This window comes from Ciona robusta, unplaced genomic scaffold (genome assembly GCF_009617815.1).
Source record: "Ciona robusta unplaced genomic scaffold, ASM961781v2 AP042743.1".
Lineage (NCBI taxonomy): Eukaryota > Metazoa > Chordata > Ascidiacea > Phlebobranchia > Cionidae > Ciona > Ciona robusta.
This window is the reverse complement of record NW_028323122.1, coordinates 97,481-115,607: the sequence shown is the minus strand read 5'-3', so window position 1 is coordinate 115,607 and position 18,127 is coordinate 97,481. Positions and strand designations below refer to the sequence as shown.

Here is an 18,127-nt window from a genome sequence, read left to right as displayed (position 1 = left end):
GGGTGAGTTGTAAAGGTGTTTGGGGGTTACCCCATGTTGGTGGGGTGAGTTGTAAAGGTGGGGGGGGTTACCCCATGTTGGTGGGGTGAGTTGTAAAGGTGTTTGGGGGTTACCCATGTTGGTGGGGTGAGTTGTAAAGGTGGGTGGGGGGTTACCCCATGTTGGTGGGGTGAGTTGTAAAGGTGGGTGGGGGGTTACCCCATGTTGGTGGGGTGAGTTGTAAAGGTGTTTGGGGGGTTACCCCATGTTGGTGGGGTGAGTTGTAAAGGTGGGTGGGGGTTACCCCATGTTGGTGGGGTGAGTTGTAAAGGTGGGTGGGGGGTTACCCCATGTTGGTGGGTGAGTTGTAAAGGTGGGTGGGGGTTACCCCATGTTGGTGGGGTGAGTTGTAAAGGTGGGTGGGGGGTTACCCCATGTTGGTGGGGTGAGTTGTAAAGGTGTTTGGGGGTTACCCCATGTTGGTGGGGTGAGTTGTAAAGGTGGGTGGGGGGTTACCCCATGTTGGGGTGAGTTGTAAAGGTGTTTGGGGGGTTACCCCATGTTGGTGGGGTGAGTTGTAAAGGTGGGTGGGGGTTACCCCATGTTGGTGGGGTGAGTTGTAAAGGTGGGTAGGGGGGTTACCCCATGTTGGTGGGGTGAGTTATAAAGGTGGGTGGGGGGTTACCCCATGTTGGTGGGGTGAGTTGTAAAGGTGGGTGGGGGGTTACCCCATGTTGGTGGGGTGAGTTGTAAAGGTGGGTGGGGGTTACCCCATGTTGGTGGGGTGAGTTGTAAAGGTGGGTGGGGGGTTACCCCATGTTGGTGGGGTGAGTTGTAAAGGTGGGTGGGGGGGTTACCCCATGTTGGTGGGGTGAGTTGTAAAGGTGTTTGGGGTTACCCCATGTTGGTGGGGTGAGTTGTAAAGGTGGGTGGGGGGTTACCCCATGTTGGTGGGGTGAGTTGTAAAGGTGGGTGGGGGTTACCCCATGTTGGTGAGGTGAGTTGTAAAGGTGGGTGGGGGGTTACCCCATGTTGGTGAGGTGAGTTGTAAAGGTGGGTGGGGGGTTACCCCATGTTGGTGGGGTGAGTTGTAAAGGTGGGTGGGGTTACCCCATGTTGGTGGGGTGAGTTGTAAAGGTGGGTGGGGGGGTTACCCCATGTTGGTGGGGTGAGTCGTAACGGTGGGTGGGGGGTTACCCCATGTTGGTGGGGTGAGTTGTAAAGGTGGGTGGGGGGTTACCCCATGTTGGTGGGGTGAGTTGTAAAGGTGTTTGGGGGTTACCCCATGTTGGTGGGGTGAGTTGTAAAGGTGGGTGGGGGGTTACCCCATGTTGGTGGGGTGAATTGTAAAGGTGGGTGGGGGTTACCCCATGTTGGTGGGGTGAGTTGTAAAGGTGGGTGGGGGGGTTACCCCATGTTGGTGGGGTGAGTTGTAAAGGTGGGTGGGGGGTTACCCCATGTTGGTGGGGTGAGTTGTAAAGGTGGGTGGGGGGTTACCCCATGTTGGTGGGGTGAGTTGTAAAGGTGGGTGGGGGGTTACCCCATGTTGGTGGGGTGAGTTGTAAAGGTGGGTGGGGGTTACCCCATGTTGGTGGGGTGAGTTGTAAAGGTGTTTGGGGGTTACCCCATGTTGGTGGGGTGAGTTGTAAAGGTGGGTGGGGGGTTACCCCATGTTGGTGGGGTGAGTTGTAAAGGTGTTTGGGGGGTTACCCCATGTTGGTGGGGTGAGTTGTTAAGGTGGGTGGGGGGTTACCCCATGTTGGTGGGGTGAGTTGTAAAGGTGGGTAGGGGGTTACCCCATGTTGGTGGGGTGAGTTGTAAAGGTGGGTGAGGGGGTTACCCCATGTTGGTGGGGTGAGTTGTAAAGGTGGGTGGGGGGTTACCCCATGTTGGTGGGGTGAGTTGTAAAGGTGGGTGGGGGTTACCCCATGTTGGTGGGGTGAGTTGTAAAGGTGTTTGGGGGTTACCCCATGTTGGTGGGGTGAGTTGTAAAGGTGGGTGGGGGGTTACCCATGTTGGTGGGGTGAGTTGTAAAGGTGTTTGGGGGGTTACCCCATGTTGGTGGGGTGAGTTGTAAAGGTGGGTGGGGGGTTACCCCATGTTGGTGGGGTGAGTTGTAAAGGTGGGTGGGGGGTTACCCCATGTTGGTGGGGTGAGTTGTAAAGGTGTTTGGGGGGGTTACCCCATGTTGGTGGGGTGAGTTGTAAAGGTGGGTGGGGGGTTACCCCATGTTGGTGGGGTGAGTTGTAAAGGTGGGTGGGGGGTTACCCCATGTTGGTGGGGTGAGTTGTAAAGGTGGGTGGGGGGTTACCCCATGTTGGTGGGTGAGTTGTAAAGGTGGGTGGGGGTTACCCCATGTTGGTGGGGTGAGTTGTAAAGGTGTTTGGGGGTTACCCCATGTTGGTGGGGTGAGTTGTAAAGGTGGGTGGGGGTTACCCCATGTTGGTGGGGTGAGTTGTAAAGGTGTTTGGGGGGGTTACCCCATGTTGGTGGGGTGAGTTGTAAAGGTGGGTGGGGGGTTACCCCATGTTGGTGGGGTGAGTTGTAAAGGTGGGTAGGGGGGTTACCCCATGTTGGTGGGGTGAGTTATAAAGGTGGGTGGGGGGGTTACCCCATGTTGGTGGGGTGAGTTGTAAAGGTGGGTGGGGGGTTACCCCATGTTGGTGGGGTGAGTTGTAAAGGTGGGTGGGGGTTACCCCATGTTGGTGGGGTGAGTTGTAAAGGTGGGTGGGGGGTTACCCCATGTTGGTGGGGTGAATTGTAAAGGTGCGTAGGGGGGTTACCCCATGTTGGTGGGGTGAGTTGTAAAGGTGGGTGGGGGGTTACCCCATGTTGGTGGGGGGTTACCCCATGTTGGTGGGGTGAGTTGTAAAGGTGGGTGGGGGGTTACCCCATGTTGGTGAGGTGAGTTGTAAAGGTGGGTGGGGGGTTACCCCATGTTGGTGGGGTGAGTTGTAAAGGTGGGTGGGGGTTACCCCATGTTGGTGGGGTGAGTTATAAAGGTGGGTGGGGGGTTACCCCATGTTGGTGGGGTGAGTTGTAAAGGTGGGTGGGGGGTTACCCCATGTTGGTGGGGTGAGTTGTAAAGGTGGGTGGGGGTTACCCCATGTTGGTGGGGTGAGTTGTAAAGGTGGGTGGGGGGGTTACCCCATGTTGGTGGGGTGAGTTGTAAAGGTGGGTGAGGGGGTTACCCCATGTTGGTGGGGTGAGTTGTAAAGGTGGGTGGGGGGTTACCCCATGTTGGTGGGGTGAGTTGTAAAGGTGGGTGGGAGGTTACCCCATGTTGGTGGGGTGAGTTGTAAAGGTGGGTGGGGGGTTACCCCATGTTGGTGGGATGAGTTGTAAAGGTGTTTGGGGGGGTTACCCCATGTTGGTGGGGTGAGTTGTAAAGGTGGGTGGGGGGTTACCCCATGTTGGTGGGGTGAGTTATAGTATTTATCATAATGTGGGGTGAGTTGTAAGGTGGGGAGGGTTACCCCATGTTGGTGGGGTGAGTTGTAAAGGTGTTTGGGGGGTTACCCCATGTTGGTGGGTGAGTTATAAAGGTGGGTGGGGGGGTTACCCCATGTTGGTGGGGTGAGTTGTAAAGTTGGGTGGGGGGGTTACCCCATGTTGGTGGGGTGAGTTGTAAAGGTGGGTGGGGGGTTACCCCATGTTGGTGGGGTGAGTTGTAAAGGTGGGTAGGGGGGTTACCCCATGTTGGTGGGTGAGTTGTAAAGGTGGGTGGGGGGTTACCCCATGTTGGTGGGGTGAGTTGTAAAGGTGGGTGGGGGGGTTACCCCATGTTGGTGGGGTGAGTTGTAAAGGTGGGTGGGGGTTACCCCATGTTGGTGGGGTGAGTTGTAAAGGTGGGTGGGGGGTTACCCCATGTTGGTGGGGTGAGTTGTAAAGGTGGGTGGGGGTTACCCCATGTTGGTGGGGTGAGTTGTAAAGGTGGGTGGGGGGGGTAACCCCATGTTGGTGGGGTGAGTTGTAAAGGTGGGTGGGGGGTTACCCCATGTTGGTGGGGTGAGTTATAGTATTTATCTTAACGTGTTATTATCTTGAAATATTTTCTAGTGGTTGACTGTGGGATCCCGAACATTAACAATATTATCCCGAGTCATAATTACTCGTATACCAGCGAGGTAACGATACAATGTCAACACGGATACAACATTGACCCTCCCGGTCATGCTTCAGTGGTTTGTGATGAATCTGGTGATTGGTTTCCGAGTCCTCGTCATTATCGGTGCATACGTGAGTATGATGACATCATAATAACCATTGTTACAACATCAATTCACGCAGCTGTGTCATGTGACTTACCTCGTTACATCCGTCATGCAACGGTTGCCGGGGCAACTACGTTCAACAATACCCTCATTGTGACGTGTGATCCGGGTTTCCATATAAGGGCAGGGGTCAATAAGGTTCGTTCCAGGTGCCTGGCAGATCGAACATGGGACGTCAATCTCAACACAATTGACTGTAAAAGTATGTAACTAACATGAGGTGTATATAACTAACATGAGGTGTATATAACTAACATGAGGTGTATGTAACTAACATGAGGTGTATGTAACTAACATGAGGTGTATGTAACTAACATGAGGTGTATGTAACTAACATGAGGTGTATATAACTAACATGAGGTGTGTGTAACTAACATGAGGTGTATGTAACTAACATGAGGTGTATGTAACTAACATGAGGTGTATGTAACTAACATGAGGTGTATGTAACTAACATGAGGTGTATGTAACTAACATGAGGTGTATGTAACTAACATGAGGTGTATGTAACTAACATGAGGTGTATGTAACTAACATGAGGTGTGTGTAACTAACATGAGGTGTATGTAACTAACATGAGGTGTATGTAACTAACATGAGGTGTATGTAACTAACATGAGGTGTATGTAACTAACATGAGGTACACCAACCACCACCAGGCTTCACATGCAAGGACCCGGGCTATGTTACGAGATCAACCCGCGAAAGTTTATCGGCGCACCTCATGCATGGAGCTATGTATAAGTTTGTATGCGAACATGGATATTGGGTGGACGGCTTGTATAGTATTGTGGTGGTGTGTAGCTTGGCAGGAGCATGGGAGCCTGCGGTGAACTTTACATGCACAGGTACACATATATATATTTATATGGTTATATTTAAACCATATTCATCATACCATCAAACAGAGATCCGCTGCTTACATCCACCTATGAAAGTTAAATCCACATTAATCATCAACGGGGGTGAAAATAGAACTGACTACGCCATTGATCAAACAATGAGGTATTGTGATGTCATTATTATTGTGATGTCATCACCATCATTATGACATCATAGATATGAATGCGACGACCATTCATGGCTAACGGCACAGTATGAAGTCACAGAGTGGACCTTCACAGGGCTTAGTGATGTCACAATGACATGTAAAGTGACGGGACAATGGTATCCTCACCCTGATTCATTCGCTTGTAGAGGTAAACATAGACATCATGTTACTTTGGTTATAAGATATCTATTGTAGATATAACGGAGGGGTCGGTTCCGGTTGGTTACCCTCGTGGATTGCCGGGAAAAAAAGTTTTTTTTGGATATTGGAAACGACCATTAGGTGGCAGTAACCATACTTATAGTGTGGCTGTTTCAACAGGTGGGTGATGTCATCATGATGTCATATTATTGTGTGATGTCATAATATTGTGTGATGTCATAGGACTCCTTACATGGCATGGTGGACCAACTATGACATCATCCATTGTTAAGTCACAATCAGCCTCGGACATCGGGTATGAAGTGTCCAAACTATGGGATGGTGATGCGGCCACTAGTTGGCGACCTGTGGTTACTGAGAATCGACATTATAACGTCACAATATATCTGGGTGGGCTTTATATAGTAAAGGTGGGGGTTACTGTATTTATGTTGAATATATTGTGCAGCTAACTTTGAATGATCAATGTTCCTGGCGTAGAATGCGAGGTGTTTATGATCGCTCATGCATTTACTTTGGTGTCATGTGACAGGGGGTGGAATTTTCATCCAATGAGAATGAAGGAAGCATGGTGGCTGCTTTGAGGCTAACTTTCTCGGATGATGGTAAATCGTTCAACCGTTCATTGGAGTTATCCATGCGTGAAGGAAGGTCAAACAATCGACCAATCAGCATCGAGAACCAACCCGGTCGTTTACGCTTCAGTGGTTTTGAGGATGTGGCTAAGTTTGTTCAGGTATGATGTCATAATGTTTACTATGATAATGTCATAATGTTTACTATGATGATGTCATAATGTTTATTATAATGATGTCATAATGTTTACTATGATGATGTCATAATGTTTACTATGATGATGTAATAATGTTTATTATAATGATGTAATAATGTTTATTATAATGATGTCATAATGTTTGTACTCATTTAAAACTATCTTTGCAAATATTTACATAATATGAAATACAATGAGGGAAGTTCATGTTTAAGTTTTTTAGTAACTAAATTTAAAACCAAACAAATATTTAAAGAGCGTAAACACACCCCACGTTACTTTTATTTTTTGTGGTAAATTCAAATAGCGACCGTTTTATTGATTCCAAAAATACTTTGCTTATTAAAATTGGTCCAGTATAGGCGGAGATATTCGTCCTCAAACAGTGATCTCTAGCGCTATCCTTTTTTTACTACAAGCTTCGTGATTGTGACGTAGGAACGTACTAGTCACGTGACTGAATGAGAGCGGCCACGCTTCAACAATTTTGTGACGTGTTTGTCACGTGGGTAGTACACTTCTCAATTTTTTTCGCCACGCAACTTTCAAATCAGTTTTATGAATTTCACGGTGTTTGAGCTGGGATATCTTTGGTTATACAGAACCAATTAAAACAACTAAGGTGTCGTTGGAATTAGAAAAACACACTCTATCGATTAAAGCGATGTACATTTGGGTGTGTTTAGGTTCTTTAATATATAGCTATATTTTATTGTGACATCATAGATAACAATATTATCAACAATGGATGGTTCGGCACCAACAATCGGCGAGGTTCGTTTCTTAAGTATGACATCACAATGGTCGATTGTCATTCCTATTGATGACATCACAATACCCGTTATACTCTCTTGCACCCTCGTGTGTATGTTTATAATGATGGTGTGGGCGGTGAGGCGCGACACAAACGATCGAGGAGCTATTCATGTGAGTTAAGTCGTAACCCATGTTGTAGTTTATTCACGTGATTCACTCGTGATAAACATTCACGTGATTCACTCGTGATAAACATTCACGTGATTCACTCGTGATAAACATTCACGCGATTCACTCATGATAAACATTCACGTGATTCGCTCATGATAAACATTCACGTGATTCACTCGTGATAAACATTCACGTGATTCACTCATGATAAACATTCACGTGATTCACTCATGATAAACATTCACGTGATTCACTCATGATAAACATTCACGTGATTCACTCGTGATAAACATTCACGTGATTCACTCATGATAAACATTCACGTGATTCACTCATGATAAACATTCACGTGATTTACTCGTGATAAACATTCACGTGATTCACTCGTGATAAACATTCACGTGATTCACTCATGATAAACATTCACGTGATTCACTCATGATAAACATTCACGTGATTCACTCGTGATAAACATTCACGTGATTCACTCATGATAAACTCGTGATAAACATTCACGAGATTCACTCGTGATAAACATTCACGTGATTCACTCATGATAAACATTCACGTGATTCACTCGTGATAAACATTCACGTATTTCATTCGTAATAAACATTCACGTGATTCACTCATGATAAACATTCACGTGATTCACTCATGATAAACATTCACGTGATTCACTCGTGATAAACATTCACGTGATTCACTCATGATAAACATTCACGTGATTCACTCATGATAAACATTCACGTGATTCACTCGTGATAAACATTCACGTGATTCACTCATGATAAACATTCATGTGATTCACTCGTGATAAACATTCACGTGATTCACTCATGATAAACATTCACGTGATATTTTTACAGTTTGTAATGAACGAGGTAACCATGGATACTGATATTGTTATGATTCAAATCAAACTCGTCCAATCACGTCCGCCGGTTCAATTCTTATGCAGGTGTGGTCAACTTATAATTATGTTGTAAAACCTGCAGAATATGTGTATACATATTATATGCTGTAGTAGTATCTATATATTATGTTTCCATGTTTACCACAGGTTACTTGGAGAAGACACAACATCGTTTATTGTTGAACACCGGGTGGCGACAAATACAATGCTCGTTGTTGTTCCGGTTCAACGATTCCAAGGTTTGAGGTTTCAACTTTGTATTGTACCAGGGGAATCCCCTGCAATGTAAGTAATTGTAATGTCATATTGCAGTTAGTGATGTCATGTGTTCAGGGATGTCATAATGTGTTTTGTGATGTCATAATGTGTTTTGTGATGTCATAATGTGTTTTGTGATGTCATAATGTGTTTTGTGATGTCATAATGTGTTTTGTGATGTCATAATGTGTTTTGTGATGTCATAATGTGTTTTGTGATGTCATAATGTGTTTAGTGATGTCATAATGTGTTTAGTGATGTCATATATGTTTTGTGATGTCATAATGTTTTTTGTGATGTCATAATGTGTTTTGTGATGTCATAATGTGTTTAGTGATGTCATATATGCTTTGTGATGTCATAATGTGTTTTGTGATGTCATAATGTGTTTTGTGATGTCATAATGTGTTTTGTGATGTCATAATGTGTTTTGTGATGTCATAATGTGTTTAGTGATGTCAGTATCAAGATTGGAATGCTATCCATTGATGATGTCATAGAGGGTAATGTTAGTTGGTTGTTTGTCAAACAATCACGATTGTCACCGGGTGTTCCACAAAGTTATAAGTTTGATAAAGGTGAATATGATGTCATATTGATGATTGTGATGTCATAATGATTATTGTTTAGTCGGTGAAAAGCGTCGAGTCACAATGGCGAGGATTGAATCACTTGGACGAGTCAGCAAATATTTTCACTCAATTTTGCCGAATCATCTTTTGTATTCAACGTTTGTTAATGGTATGTATGATATTTTTATTGTTCTAAGTTTTTATAATATTTCTATGAACAGACTTTCTTCGTCAAATAACAAGAAGTGAAAAAATATTTCTCGTATTTTTTGGATTGTTTGTTTCGTTGTGTTGCGCAACAATGCTCGAGTATATGACATCACAATGCTGGTTGTCGGCCGTTGTTACCATGGCAACCACGCCCATGATGTTTGTTATTTCTATTGTGTTGATGAAATATCCAATTTACGTCGGAGAATCGTTGAAATCTTTGGTGAGTTGACATAGATATCATATATAATATAAATCATGACGTTCAAAACATAAAGTTAAATTAAAAAAGATTAAAATTCATTTCGTTTTAATTCTGTTTAGTCACCACTCGGTGGGGTTGAAGAGATCCTCCAAAAGTTTGACGATGTTGTATCAACAGTGGGGATTCCCCCAAGTAGAAGCTCGTCTGATTCTTGGTTGTTGCCGTGGAAACTAAGGTTTCAACACCGGGTGGCTACGGAAGATGGTAGGTGTATAACATAGACATCTTATATAATAACATAGATATCTTATATGATAACATAGATATCTTATATAATAACATAGATATCTTATATGATAACATAGATATCTTATATAATAACATAGATATCTTATATAATAACATAGACATCTTATATGATAACATAGATATCTTATATAATAACATAGATATCTTAAATAATAACATAGACATCTTATATGATAACATAGATAGCTTATATAATAACATAGATATCTTATATAATAACATAGACATCTTATATGATAACATAGATATCTTATATAATAACATAGATATCTTAACCCGCGACCTTGATGCCGGGTTCATCCTTCGTAACCATCGACTACCACGACGCACGCGTTCCGCTCCAGCGATCATGATGTCACCCCCCGATGATGTGTCTATGACATCAGTATCGGAGCTCAGTTGCGCCCACATGTGGTCACGTAAGTGGATGGTGGACGACTGGCATCGCGTGCACCGAAGCATGAAAGATTCGATTGAACGACTTTTCGAACAATGTGATGATGACAGGTATAATGTTTCTATGGTTGTGATAATTAATATAATGTTTCTATGGTTGTGATATTTAATATAATGTTTCTATGGTTGTGATAAATGTTTTGTGTTAAATAATATTTTATAGTGTATCTATGTTCTCATGGGCGGATGCCGAATATCGGCGCGTTCCTTCACGCATCAGCGACCGTGGTTACGTCACTCGACCAACGGAGGTTCCTGATTGGTTGGAAAGTGAGCTAGATCGGAGGAAGAAAGGTAGTGATGTCATAATAGTGATTGTTGCGACCTTAACCATTTGTATATCACAGAAGCGATTATGACATCATCCCACACACAGTACCCAACATGGCATCGAATCAATGTTCCGTTAAAATCGACTTCCACACAAAAACCATCCAATATCAGGTTGGGGGATTCCCCTTCACATGATGATGTCACACCATTGTTACGTAACAGACAGCATAGTGATGCGATACTGCCCTCTGCTGGTGCAGCTTTACGTGAGTAACTTAACAACCATCTATGGTTGTTTATTATGATGTCATTTGTCCGGCGCCGTGGCGTGGTGGTTAGCACGCTTGCCTGTAACCATTAGGTAATAGTTTCAAGGCTCGTCGCTGCTACCATTGTGGGCGTATGTGTCCTTGGGCAAGACACTTAACGACAATTGCTCCAACCCAGTGGTCACTAATGGCTTGTCCAAATTATCAGCCATACATAGAAAATCAAAAAAAAATAATCACCCACAAAGTAACATACATTAACTCGTAAGCTTGCACGAGGTGTTAAACCCGTGTGATAACGACTGTGGTTTTCCGGCCACGCGAGGATAAAGTAAGTTACATTACATTATTAGCTCATTCTGATTATGACGTCACATCTATTATTACGCAACAAACACTGGATGACAAACCCTCTATGATGTCATACAAGGAGGTTGATTCTAATGTTGACAATGATGATTGTGACATCACAAGTGAGGTGACAATGGCAATGACGGCTAAAGATTTCTATAAGGTTTGTGATGTCATAGTAATGCCCTTGTGACGTCATAATGTATTTCTAGATGCCACGGGAAAGAATCATAACAAAGTGGATCGTTTTGTTTATAATGGTGGTTTGTGTTGTCATAATTGCGCTGTTTGGAATCAGAACTTTGGATCAAACCTCACAAATACTTTGTATTGTTTACGTCACAATACCCTGTTTTCTTTTCGTCACTCTAACATTGGATGCATTGTTACGTCATAATGACGACGACCACGTGACTTTAAAAACTTTCTTTTCAATGCCGCTACCCAGTGGTAGCGCGTCACCAAGTAATTCTGGATGATTTAAAGCATTTTGTTCGTTTGTTTCGTGTTTAATAAATTTCGTTCTTTGTTTGCTTCGCGCGGTCAAGTGACGTCACAGAACAGCGATATTTGTGACGTCACAGTAGAGCGACAATGACGATTCTATGGTGCGCAGTCAAGCGTGTCACATAATCAACATGAACGATATCGGAGAAAATGTTTATCAGGCAGAAAAAATCAGTAAAAAAAGATCAAAAAAGGTTTGTTTTGATAAATTTAAGTTTCTTGATTAATATTATTCAAACTTAGGGAAGAGACGAATTCTTTGTGAAATGGAAAGGTTGGTCTACACGGTAAGTGCTGCATGTACAGTGGCTAAGAAGAAAGTATGATATGTTGATGTTCGTGTATATACCGACATATTCAACTTATGAGAGTTTGGTGTATCAGAATACATGTGTTCATGGATATTTTATTATTTCTGCAACCATAAATAAGTTCCCACGAGGATATAAATGACCAAACCAACTGAAAAGTCATGACTGCTTATCCACACACTGCAATAGTTTCAGTAACTCGACTGTGGGCATGGGAGTGGCAACCATGGATAAGTCACTCAAGTTTCCACCCACGAAGATATAAATGACCAAACCAACCAAAAGTCATGTCTGCTTATCCACACACTGCAATAGCATCAGTAACTCGACTGTGGGCATGGGAGTGGCAACCATGGATAAGTTCCCGCCCACGAGGATATAAATGACCAAACCAACCAAAAGTCATGTCTGCTTATCCACACACTGCAATAGCTTCAGCAACTCGACTGTGGGCATGGGAGTGGCAACCATGGATAAGTCACTCAAGTTCCTGCCCACGAGGATATAAATGACCAAACCAACCGATTATTTAATAATTATTCCAAATCATGTTTATAGACACAGCACGTGGGAACCAAAGGAAAATATTCTCGACCAAACTTTGATTGACATGTTCGAAGCTGGGTGAGTTTGATTGACAGGTGGGAAGGGGTGAGTGTTTGATTGACAGGTGGGGAGGGGTGAGTGTTTGATTGAAAGGTGGGGAGGGGTGAGTGTTTGATTGACAGGTGGGAAGGGGTGAGTGTTTGATTGACAGGTGGGAAGGGGTGAGTGTTTGATTGACAGGTGGGGTTGGGTGATAGATTGATTGACAGGTTAAATATTTTCAGGGAAACAAATTCGAAACGAAAAGGTCGGAAACAAAAACGACAACGACCAGTAAGCGTTTGTTGTTGATTGTGATGTCATCAGTAATCGATTGTTTCAAGGTTTGGAACGAACCAGAGAAAACTGAACCAGCAGAGACACCTAGTGGCTCATCGGTCGTGAAAATGGAGATAAAAAAAGAGAACAAAGAAATTGATAAAGTTGATTGTGATGTCATAGAGGAGAAAGTAGAGACGATTGTCGATGAGCCTGAGGTGGATACGAAGAAAAAGTGTTTTCCGATGAAAAATGTTTCTTTGCTCCGCCGATCAATCGGACGGCCTCGTAAGAAAGTTGTATCGCAGGAGGGGAAGCCCCTTGTAACATCAAACAATTGGAATTTTAACGAAATCACCGTGACCGATGTAAACCTGCATTCGCAGAATGTAACTTTCCTAGAATGTGAGCGCGGGGGTGGGTTTATTGACCCATATATTAATACATGAATTTTTGTTCCAATAAATTTATTCACGACGCATAGATAAGAAATGTTTTGAAAATTAATGTTTTTGGGTCAAAAATTTTCCAAGAAAATCGGTTGGTTCTTGGATCTTGGTCGGGTGTTCGAAATAATCTCGAACGTGGCAATCTTGCTTCCAGTTGAGCAAAGTTTCCTGGAGGTCCATTTCACCCTGGGGGGATTGTTTCCAAATAAGTTAAATGCATGTATTTGCTTCATCTTCGCAAGAAGGGGCAACAACACATGTTACGAAATGGGTGTTCTGTTTTATCCACTGCGTGCTTACATACAAGTTATGATATCATGTATGTAACTTTGTGGGTGATTGTCTAAGTTGACAACCCATTAGTTACCACTGTCGTTTCCTTTCCATGGCAGGTGCGTGTGGGATTTTGTTTACAAACTTTGGTTCTGCATGCCATAATTTGTCCCACACACGCTAATTAATTAATAAAAAAAGTGCGTGTTAAATTAAGTAAGATTTCCTAACATGGCTTGGAAATGATTTTTAATGATAGCACGTGCGCGTGCGAAAATAACGGTCTTGCCACGTAGGGTCTCAACAGGGACTGCCGTACTCTGTTACACAAGAATAAATAATTAACATTCATTATTTCACCTTGATAATTAAAATGTCGATTGCCCTCACATCGCGGACATGAGAATTTTTCATGAAGTTTTCTTTAATTTTTGCTTGTACAGTTTCAACAGGGTATGGCAGTTGGTATGTTCTTACTGCGATAATAATGGTAATGTTAAACTTGAAATATTCAGTCATTCAACTTCCATACTTATCAATGGAACTGCACGAAACCATTGTTTATAAAGCGTTAACACCCGGCGTTTAGCTTGGTCGGGATTAGAAGACACGATCGGTTTAATTTTAATCCTCTTGGAAGAATTTAACGCACGAGCAACAACCGACGACATTTTCAACAAAATATTGAAAGTTGTGGAATTCTAACTTGATAAACAAACCTTGCCGAAACATCCGAAGGTGACATTTTTATAGAAATCTTTAAATTAATAATATTTTTTTTTTAATTTGCGTTTAAACTTTCAGGATTAATAAATTATTTTTTTGGGTTATTAAAATTAGTATAATTTGTTTTAATTCCTTTAGCTAAACTCAAATCGAAAATTAATGTTGTGTTATGTTGCCGAAACGACCAATGTAACTTCCTTTTGTTCGGTTGCTGGGACGAATTATTTGTTTCATTTCAAATGTTTAAACTTTAATATTACGCAACTACTTAATTATTAACATTCGTTTGTAGTTTAACTTGATTTTATTTTTTACTGAAGTTTTGTTTTACAGGTTTAGATTTCAGTAAAAATGTTTTGAAATGGAAAGACAAAAATATGAAAATATTTACAAAAATAACTTCATTCAACGAAGAGAATTGTAAGAAAACGTTTTATCTCTTGATAATTCAAAGTATCAGTGATCCAGTGAAAATTTTGGTGCTAGTGAAGAATCTTCCCCTCACCTTATTTGCTGACCCCTAACTCCTATAACCACCAACCCCCTATAACCCCTAAGCTCCAACCTCTAACGCTTTCCACGAGTCTAATCTGTAACGTACCGGAGGATTCTTCACTAGTGTTAAAAAGTGTCCGTTTTTGTCTAAGCCGACTTCGATAGTTCGATATAGCTAAAATTAACGGTTATTACATTCCAGACAACCACTGGCTGCTGATGAAGAGAAGATTAAAGACAGTGAGGAATATAAACAAGTTTTGCACGCAGCTGAATCTTTCCTAACAAGTGGAGGAGAGGTTGACGATAGTTATCATGTGTCAAGGAATTTTGATCAATATGTTTTACAGTAAGCACCATAAACGTAATAAGTCGATCCATATTGTACGGGTCGTGTCTTTACGCAAACTTTTGTTTTTATTAAAAGTTTAACTTAAAATAAATAAATCGTTGTTTGTCTGCCAGGTGTAGCGACCACGCTTATTTTTTTCATTAAATGTTAAATGTTTCAACTGTAAGCGTGTTTTAACAACTGTTGTTTTATCGTTATATCCTGTCTTTTAGTTTTAATTATTATTAAACCTTCACTGCTGTATTACTGTCGTAATCCAAGAGACATATTTATATGTTTGTATATTATGTATGCGGAGTTTGTCAACTAATATGAATAAATATTTTCCTTCCAGAAACAAGCATGATGGTATCACTAATATTTGGGGGGAATTTGCGTCGGTGTTTCTTATTCTAAGTTGGTATTCATGGCGAATATTAAACGCACCTTGGCGGAAATCTTACTTCAAAGTTAAGGTGGGTTGAGTAATAAGGAAAAAGAGAAAGATTTCTAAACGAAGGAAATTCTCTTTCTAGATAAAGCAGGAATTGTTTATTTTGTTTCCTTTCATCGACTTCAACAAGAGGTCGCTTTCCTCCAGTGTTATATGTTATGTTGTAACTACAAATTAAACATAGACGTCATATTTGTCGACAGAAATACTCCGGTCACTACCAATACGTGATGCACGACAACTTTTCCCCTAAAGTTGCAGAAGGTTTAATGATGAGGCTTGGATATATTTATCACAAACCACAGGAAGCTTTCTTGTTTCAACCACAAAGTTTAACAACATCCGGATGTTGGAAAGCAAACCTAACCAGGGTGGGGATGGATTTCTTCCTTGTTCATGCTCGGTGCTCGCTAAGCTCGACTCATACCGGCCGCTCGATGGCAGTACAGGACACTTTCAATCGATTTCCGGGTTTAAAGTTTACCAGCGAGCCACTAGGTGGTAGAAAGAGTCGCAAGTCGGATAATTACGTCACAGCACTCCCCATGAGCCAATCAGCAACCATGCCTCGTTCAAACCAACCAATGGAGCGACAGCGTTTGAATAAGTCATCACGTATTGAATCGAATCCGATACCGTGGGAACATAGAAGGAAACCAAAGATAGTTCATCAAATATCGGAGGAATCCGATGATATATACGAGGGTATCGACATCACTGAAGTGAGGTATCCACCCATGGATTCCATGCACGATGTTTCTCTGCTCGGAAGGAACATGGGGTCCATGTCGATTAAAAAACAACGACCCACAATGCAATTGGTCAGCGGGGGGAGCCATAACAATGAGATTCCCCGTAACTATGTTCAATTCATCCCACGCCCCCCTGTGGAGGGAAAATCAAACAACGAACATATTTATCAAGACATTAACGACGACAAGAATTTATATTTCAAATAAATTTATTTAGAATAATTTTGTGTTTCTTTGTTTAATTATGAAACGTTCAAAAATAAATCGAGCAATTTTTCCCATGGCCCAATCCGTATGAACACGGATGTTTTCTTTGTACCCGGATGAAAAACTATTCTTAACAAAACAAACGAAGGTATTGTGACGTGGCCAACTACTTAACGCGGAGATTAGAACATTACGCCGTGAACTTTTCCTTATTATTTTATTATGACGTAACAGAGGTGTTCGAGATGAAGTTAGAGGTATTATGACGTCAACAATTCGTTGTTTGTTCAGCGATTGTTAAGTTTCATCGATCAATTGTTGTCGAATAAACAATATGTTGGAACTTTCATCCTCAACAACAAACGTGGATTGTGACGTAACAATCATGGTATATAAACCAATCGCGATTCCAAGATTTCATTTCTCAAAGTTTCCTCGTCGCGATTTATTGTGACGTAACAATATGAGATTATTACTGTTCGCCGTCGTTATAGTGGCGGTGACGTATGCGCAGGAAAAGTAAGTATTGTGACGTAATAATAATATAAGTATTATGACGAAACAACTAATGGTGACGTCACAGTGTATGTCCTGTCACCATAACAACCGAGAAAGAAGTGCAAGTCGAAGAATCGCGAACGGTTTGGAATGTTTTAAACTATCAGTTATGTTCGAATAGACAGGATGGTGACGTCATAATAGCAAAACAAAGCGTCGACGGAATGGAATATTGTTCGTTAAATCGGTGAGAGTTTACGATTGTTTCAATGCAATCGTTAGTTCCTAAATATAGATCTGTAGTTACCGGCTGTAAGATTGGTTCAGCCTGTTATAGTTCAACCATAACTGTCGCTACCCCACCAACCCCCCAAGATTGGGACAACCATAACTGTCGCCAAGACTGGGACAACCATAACTGTCGCCACCCCACCAACCCCCCAAGACTGGGACAACCATAACTGTCGCTACCCCACCAAACCCCCAAGACTGGCACAACCATAACTGTCGCTACCCCACCAACCCCCCAAGACTGGCACAACCATAACTGTCGCCACCCCACCAACCCCCCAAGACTGGGACAACCATAACTGTCGCCACCCCACCAACCCCCCAAGACTGGGACAACCATAACTGTCGCTACCCCACCAACCCCCCAAGACTGGGACAACCATAACTGTCGCTACCCCACCAACCCCCAAGACTGGGACAACCATAACTGTCGCTACCCCACCAACCCCCCAAGACTGGCACAACCATAACTGTCGCTACCCACCAACCCCCCAAGACTGGGACAACCATAACTGTCGCTACCCCACCAACCCCCCAAGACTGGGACAACCATAACTGTCGCTACCCCACCAACCCCCCAAGACTGGCACAACCATAACTGTCGCTACCCCACCAACCCCCCAAGACTGGGACAACCATAACTGTCGCCACCCCACCAACCCCCCAAGACTGGGACAACCATAACTGTCGCTACCCCACCAACCCCCAAGACTGGGACAACCATAACTGTCGCTACCCCACCAACCCCCAAGACTGGGACAACCATAACTGTCGCTACCCCACCAACCCCCAAGACTGGCACAACCATAACTGTCGCCACCCCACCAACCCCCCAAGACTGGCACAACCATAACTGTCGCTACCCCACCAACCCCCAAGACTGGGACAACCATAACTGTCGCTACCCCACCAACCCCCAAGACTGGGACAACCTTAACTGTCGCTACCCCACCAACCCCCCAAGACTGGGACAACCATAATACCC

General features: G+C 42.9%; 6 protein-coding genes across 6 annotated transcripts in view; 5 read left to right on the top strand and 1 right to left on the bottom strand.

Moving 5' to 3' along the window:
- The window catches only part of LOC149723767 (uncharacterized), an 86,410-nt gene extending 81,947 nt beyond the window's left edge, over positions 1 to 4,463 (top strand). Inside the window, exons 75-76 of the mRNA XM_089893485.1 lie at positions 4,039 to 4,218; positions 4,270 to 4,463. Of these exons, the coding sequence (XP_089749611.1) occupies positions 4,039 to 4,218; positions 4,270 to 4,463 (374 nt within the window). The remainder of the gene's footprint in view (positions 1 to 4,038; positions 4,219 to 4,269) is intronic.
- On the top strand, positions 4,004 to 11,515 carry LOC149723766 (uncharacterized). Its single transcript, XM_089893448.1, has 20 exons — positions 4,004 to 4,218; positions 4,270 to 4,455; positions 4,913 to 5,101; positions 5,162 to 5,258; positions 5,313 to 5,452; positions 5,500 to 5,625; positions 5,689 to 5,876; positions 5,999 to 6,202; positions 6,965 to 7,165; positions 8,035 to 8,126; positions 8,229 to 8,366; positions 8,793 to 8,917; positions 8,970 to 9,080; positions 9,133 to 9,344; positions 9,446 to 9,590; positions 9,902 to 10,142; positions 10,255 to 10,385; positions 10,439 to 10,630; positions 10,987 to 11,147; positions 11,197 to 11,515. Exons 3-20 carry the CDS (start codon positions 4,978 to 4,980, stop codon positions 11,461 to 11,463), a joined length of 2,895 nt encoding a protein of 964 aa, XP_089749574.1. The 5' UTR covers positions 4,004 to 4,218; positions 4,270 to 4,455; positions 4,913 to 4,977; the 3' UTR covers positions 11,464 to 11,515.
- On the top strand, positions 11,496 to 14,070 carry LOC149723764 (uncharacterized). The gene is made up of 5 exons (XM_089893450.1): positions 11,496 to 11,685; positions 11,735 to 11,778; positions 12,361 to 12,426; positions 12,633 to 12,681; positions 12,732 to 14,070. The coding sequence occupies exons 1-5, from the start codon at positions 11,590 to 11,592 to the stop codon at positions 13,113 to 13,115; spliced, it is 639 nt and encodes a 212-aa protein (XP_089749576.1). The 5' UTR covers positions 11,496 to 11,589; the 3' UTR covers positions 13,116 to 14,070.
- Positions 13,117 to 14,062, bottom strand: LOC149723765 (NADH dehydrogenase [ubiquinone] 1 alpha subcomplex subunit 6-like). Its single transcript, XM_089893454.1, has 3 exons — positions 13,921 to 14,062; positions 13,749 to 13,864; positions 13,117 to 13,301 (listed from the first exon to the last, which is right to left on the bottom strand). Exons 1-3 carry the CDS (start codon positions 14,057 to 14,059, stop codon positions 13,170 to 13,172), a joined length of 387 nt encoding a protein of 128 aa, XP_089749580.1. The 5' UTR covers positions 14,060 to 14,062; the 3' UTR covers positions 13,117 to 13,169.
- On the top strand, positions 13,989 to 16,429 carry LOC149723763 (uncharacterized). Its single transcript, XM_089893449.1, has 5 exons — positions 13,989 to 14,126; positions 14,448 to 14,534; positions 14,812 to 14,958; positions 15,296 to 15,416; positions 15,598 to 16,429. Exons 2-5 carry the CDS (start codon positions 14,476 to 14,478, stop codon positions 16,351 to 16,353), a joined length of 1,083 nt encoding a protein of 360 aa, XP_089749575.1. The 5' UTR covers positions 13,989 to 14,126; positions 14,448 to 14,475; the 3' UTR covers positions 16,354 to 16,429.
- Positions 16,430 to 16,580: 151 nt separating this feature from the next.
- Positions 16,581 to 18,127, top strand: part of LOC149723762 (uncharacterized) — a 57,270-nt gene continuing 55,723 nt past the window's right edge. The window contains exons 1-2 of the mRNA XM_089893443.1: positions 16,581 to 16,872; positions 16,937 to 17,098. Of these exons, the coding sequence (XP_089749569.1) occupies positions 16,817 to 16,872; positions 16,937 to 17,098 (218 nt within the window). The 5' untranslated portion in view covers positions 16,581 to 16,816. The remainder of the gene's footprint in view (positions 16,873 to 16,936; positions 17,099 to 18,127) is intronic.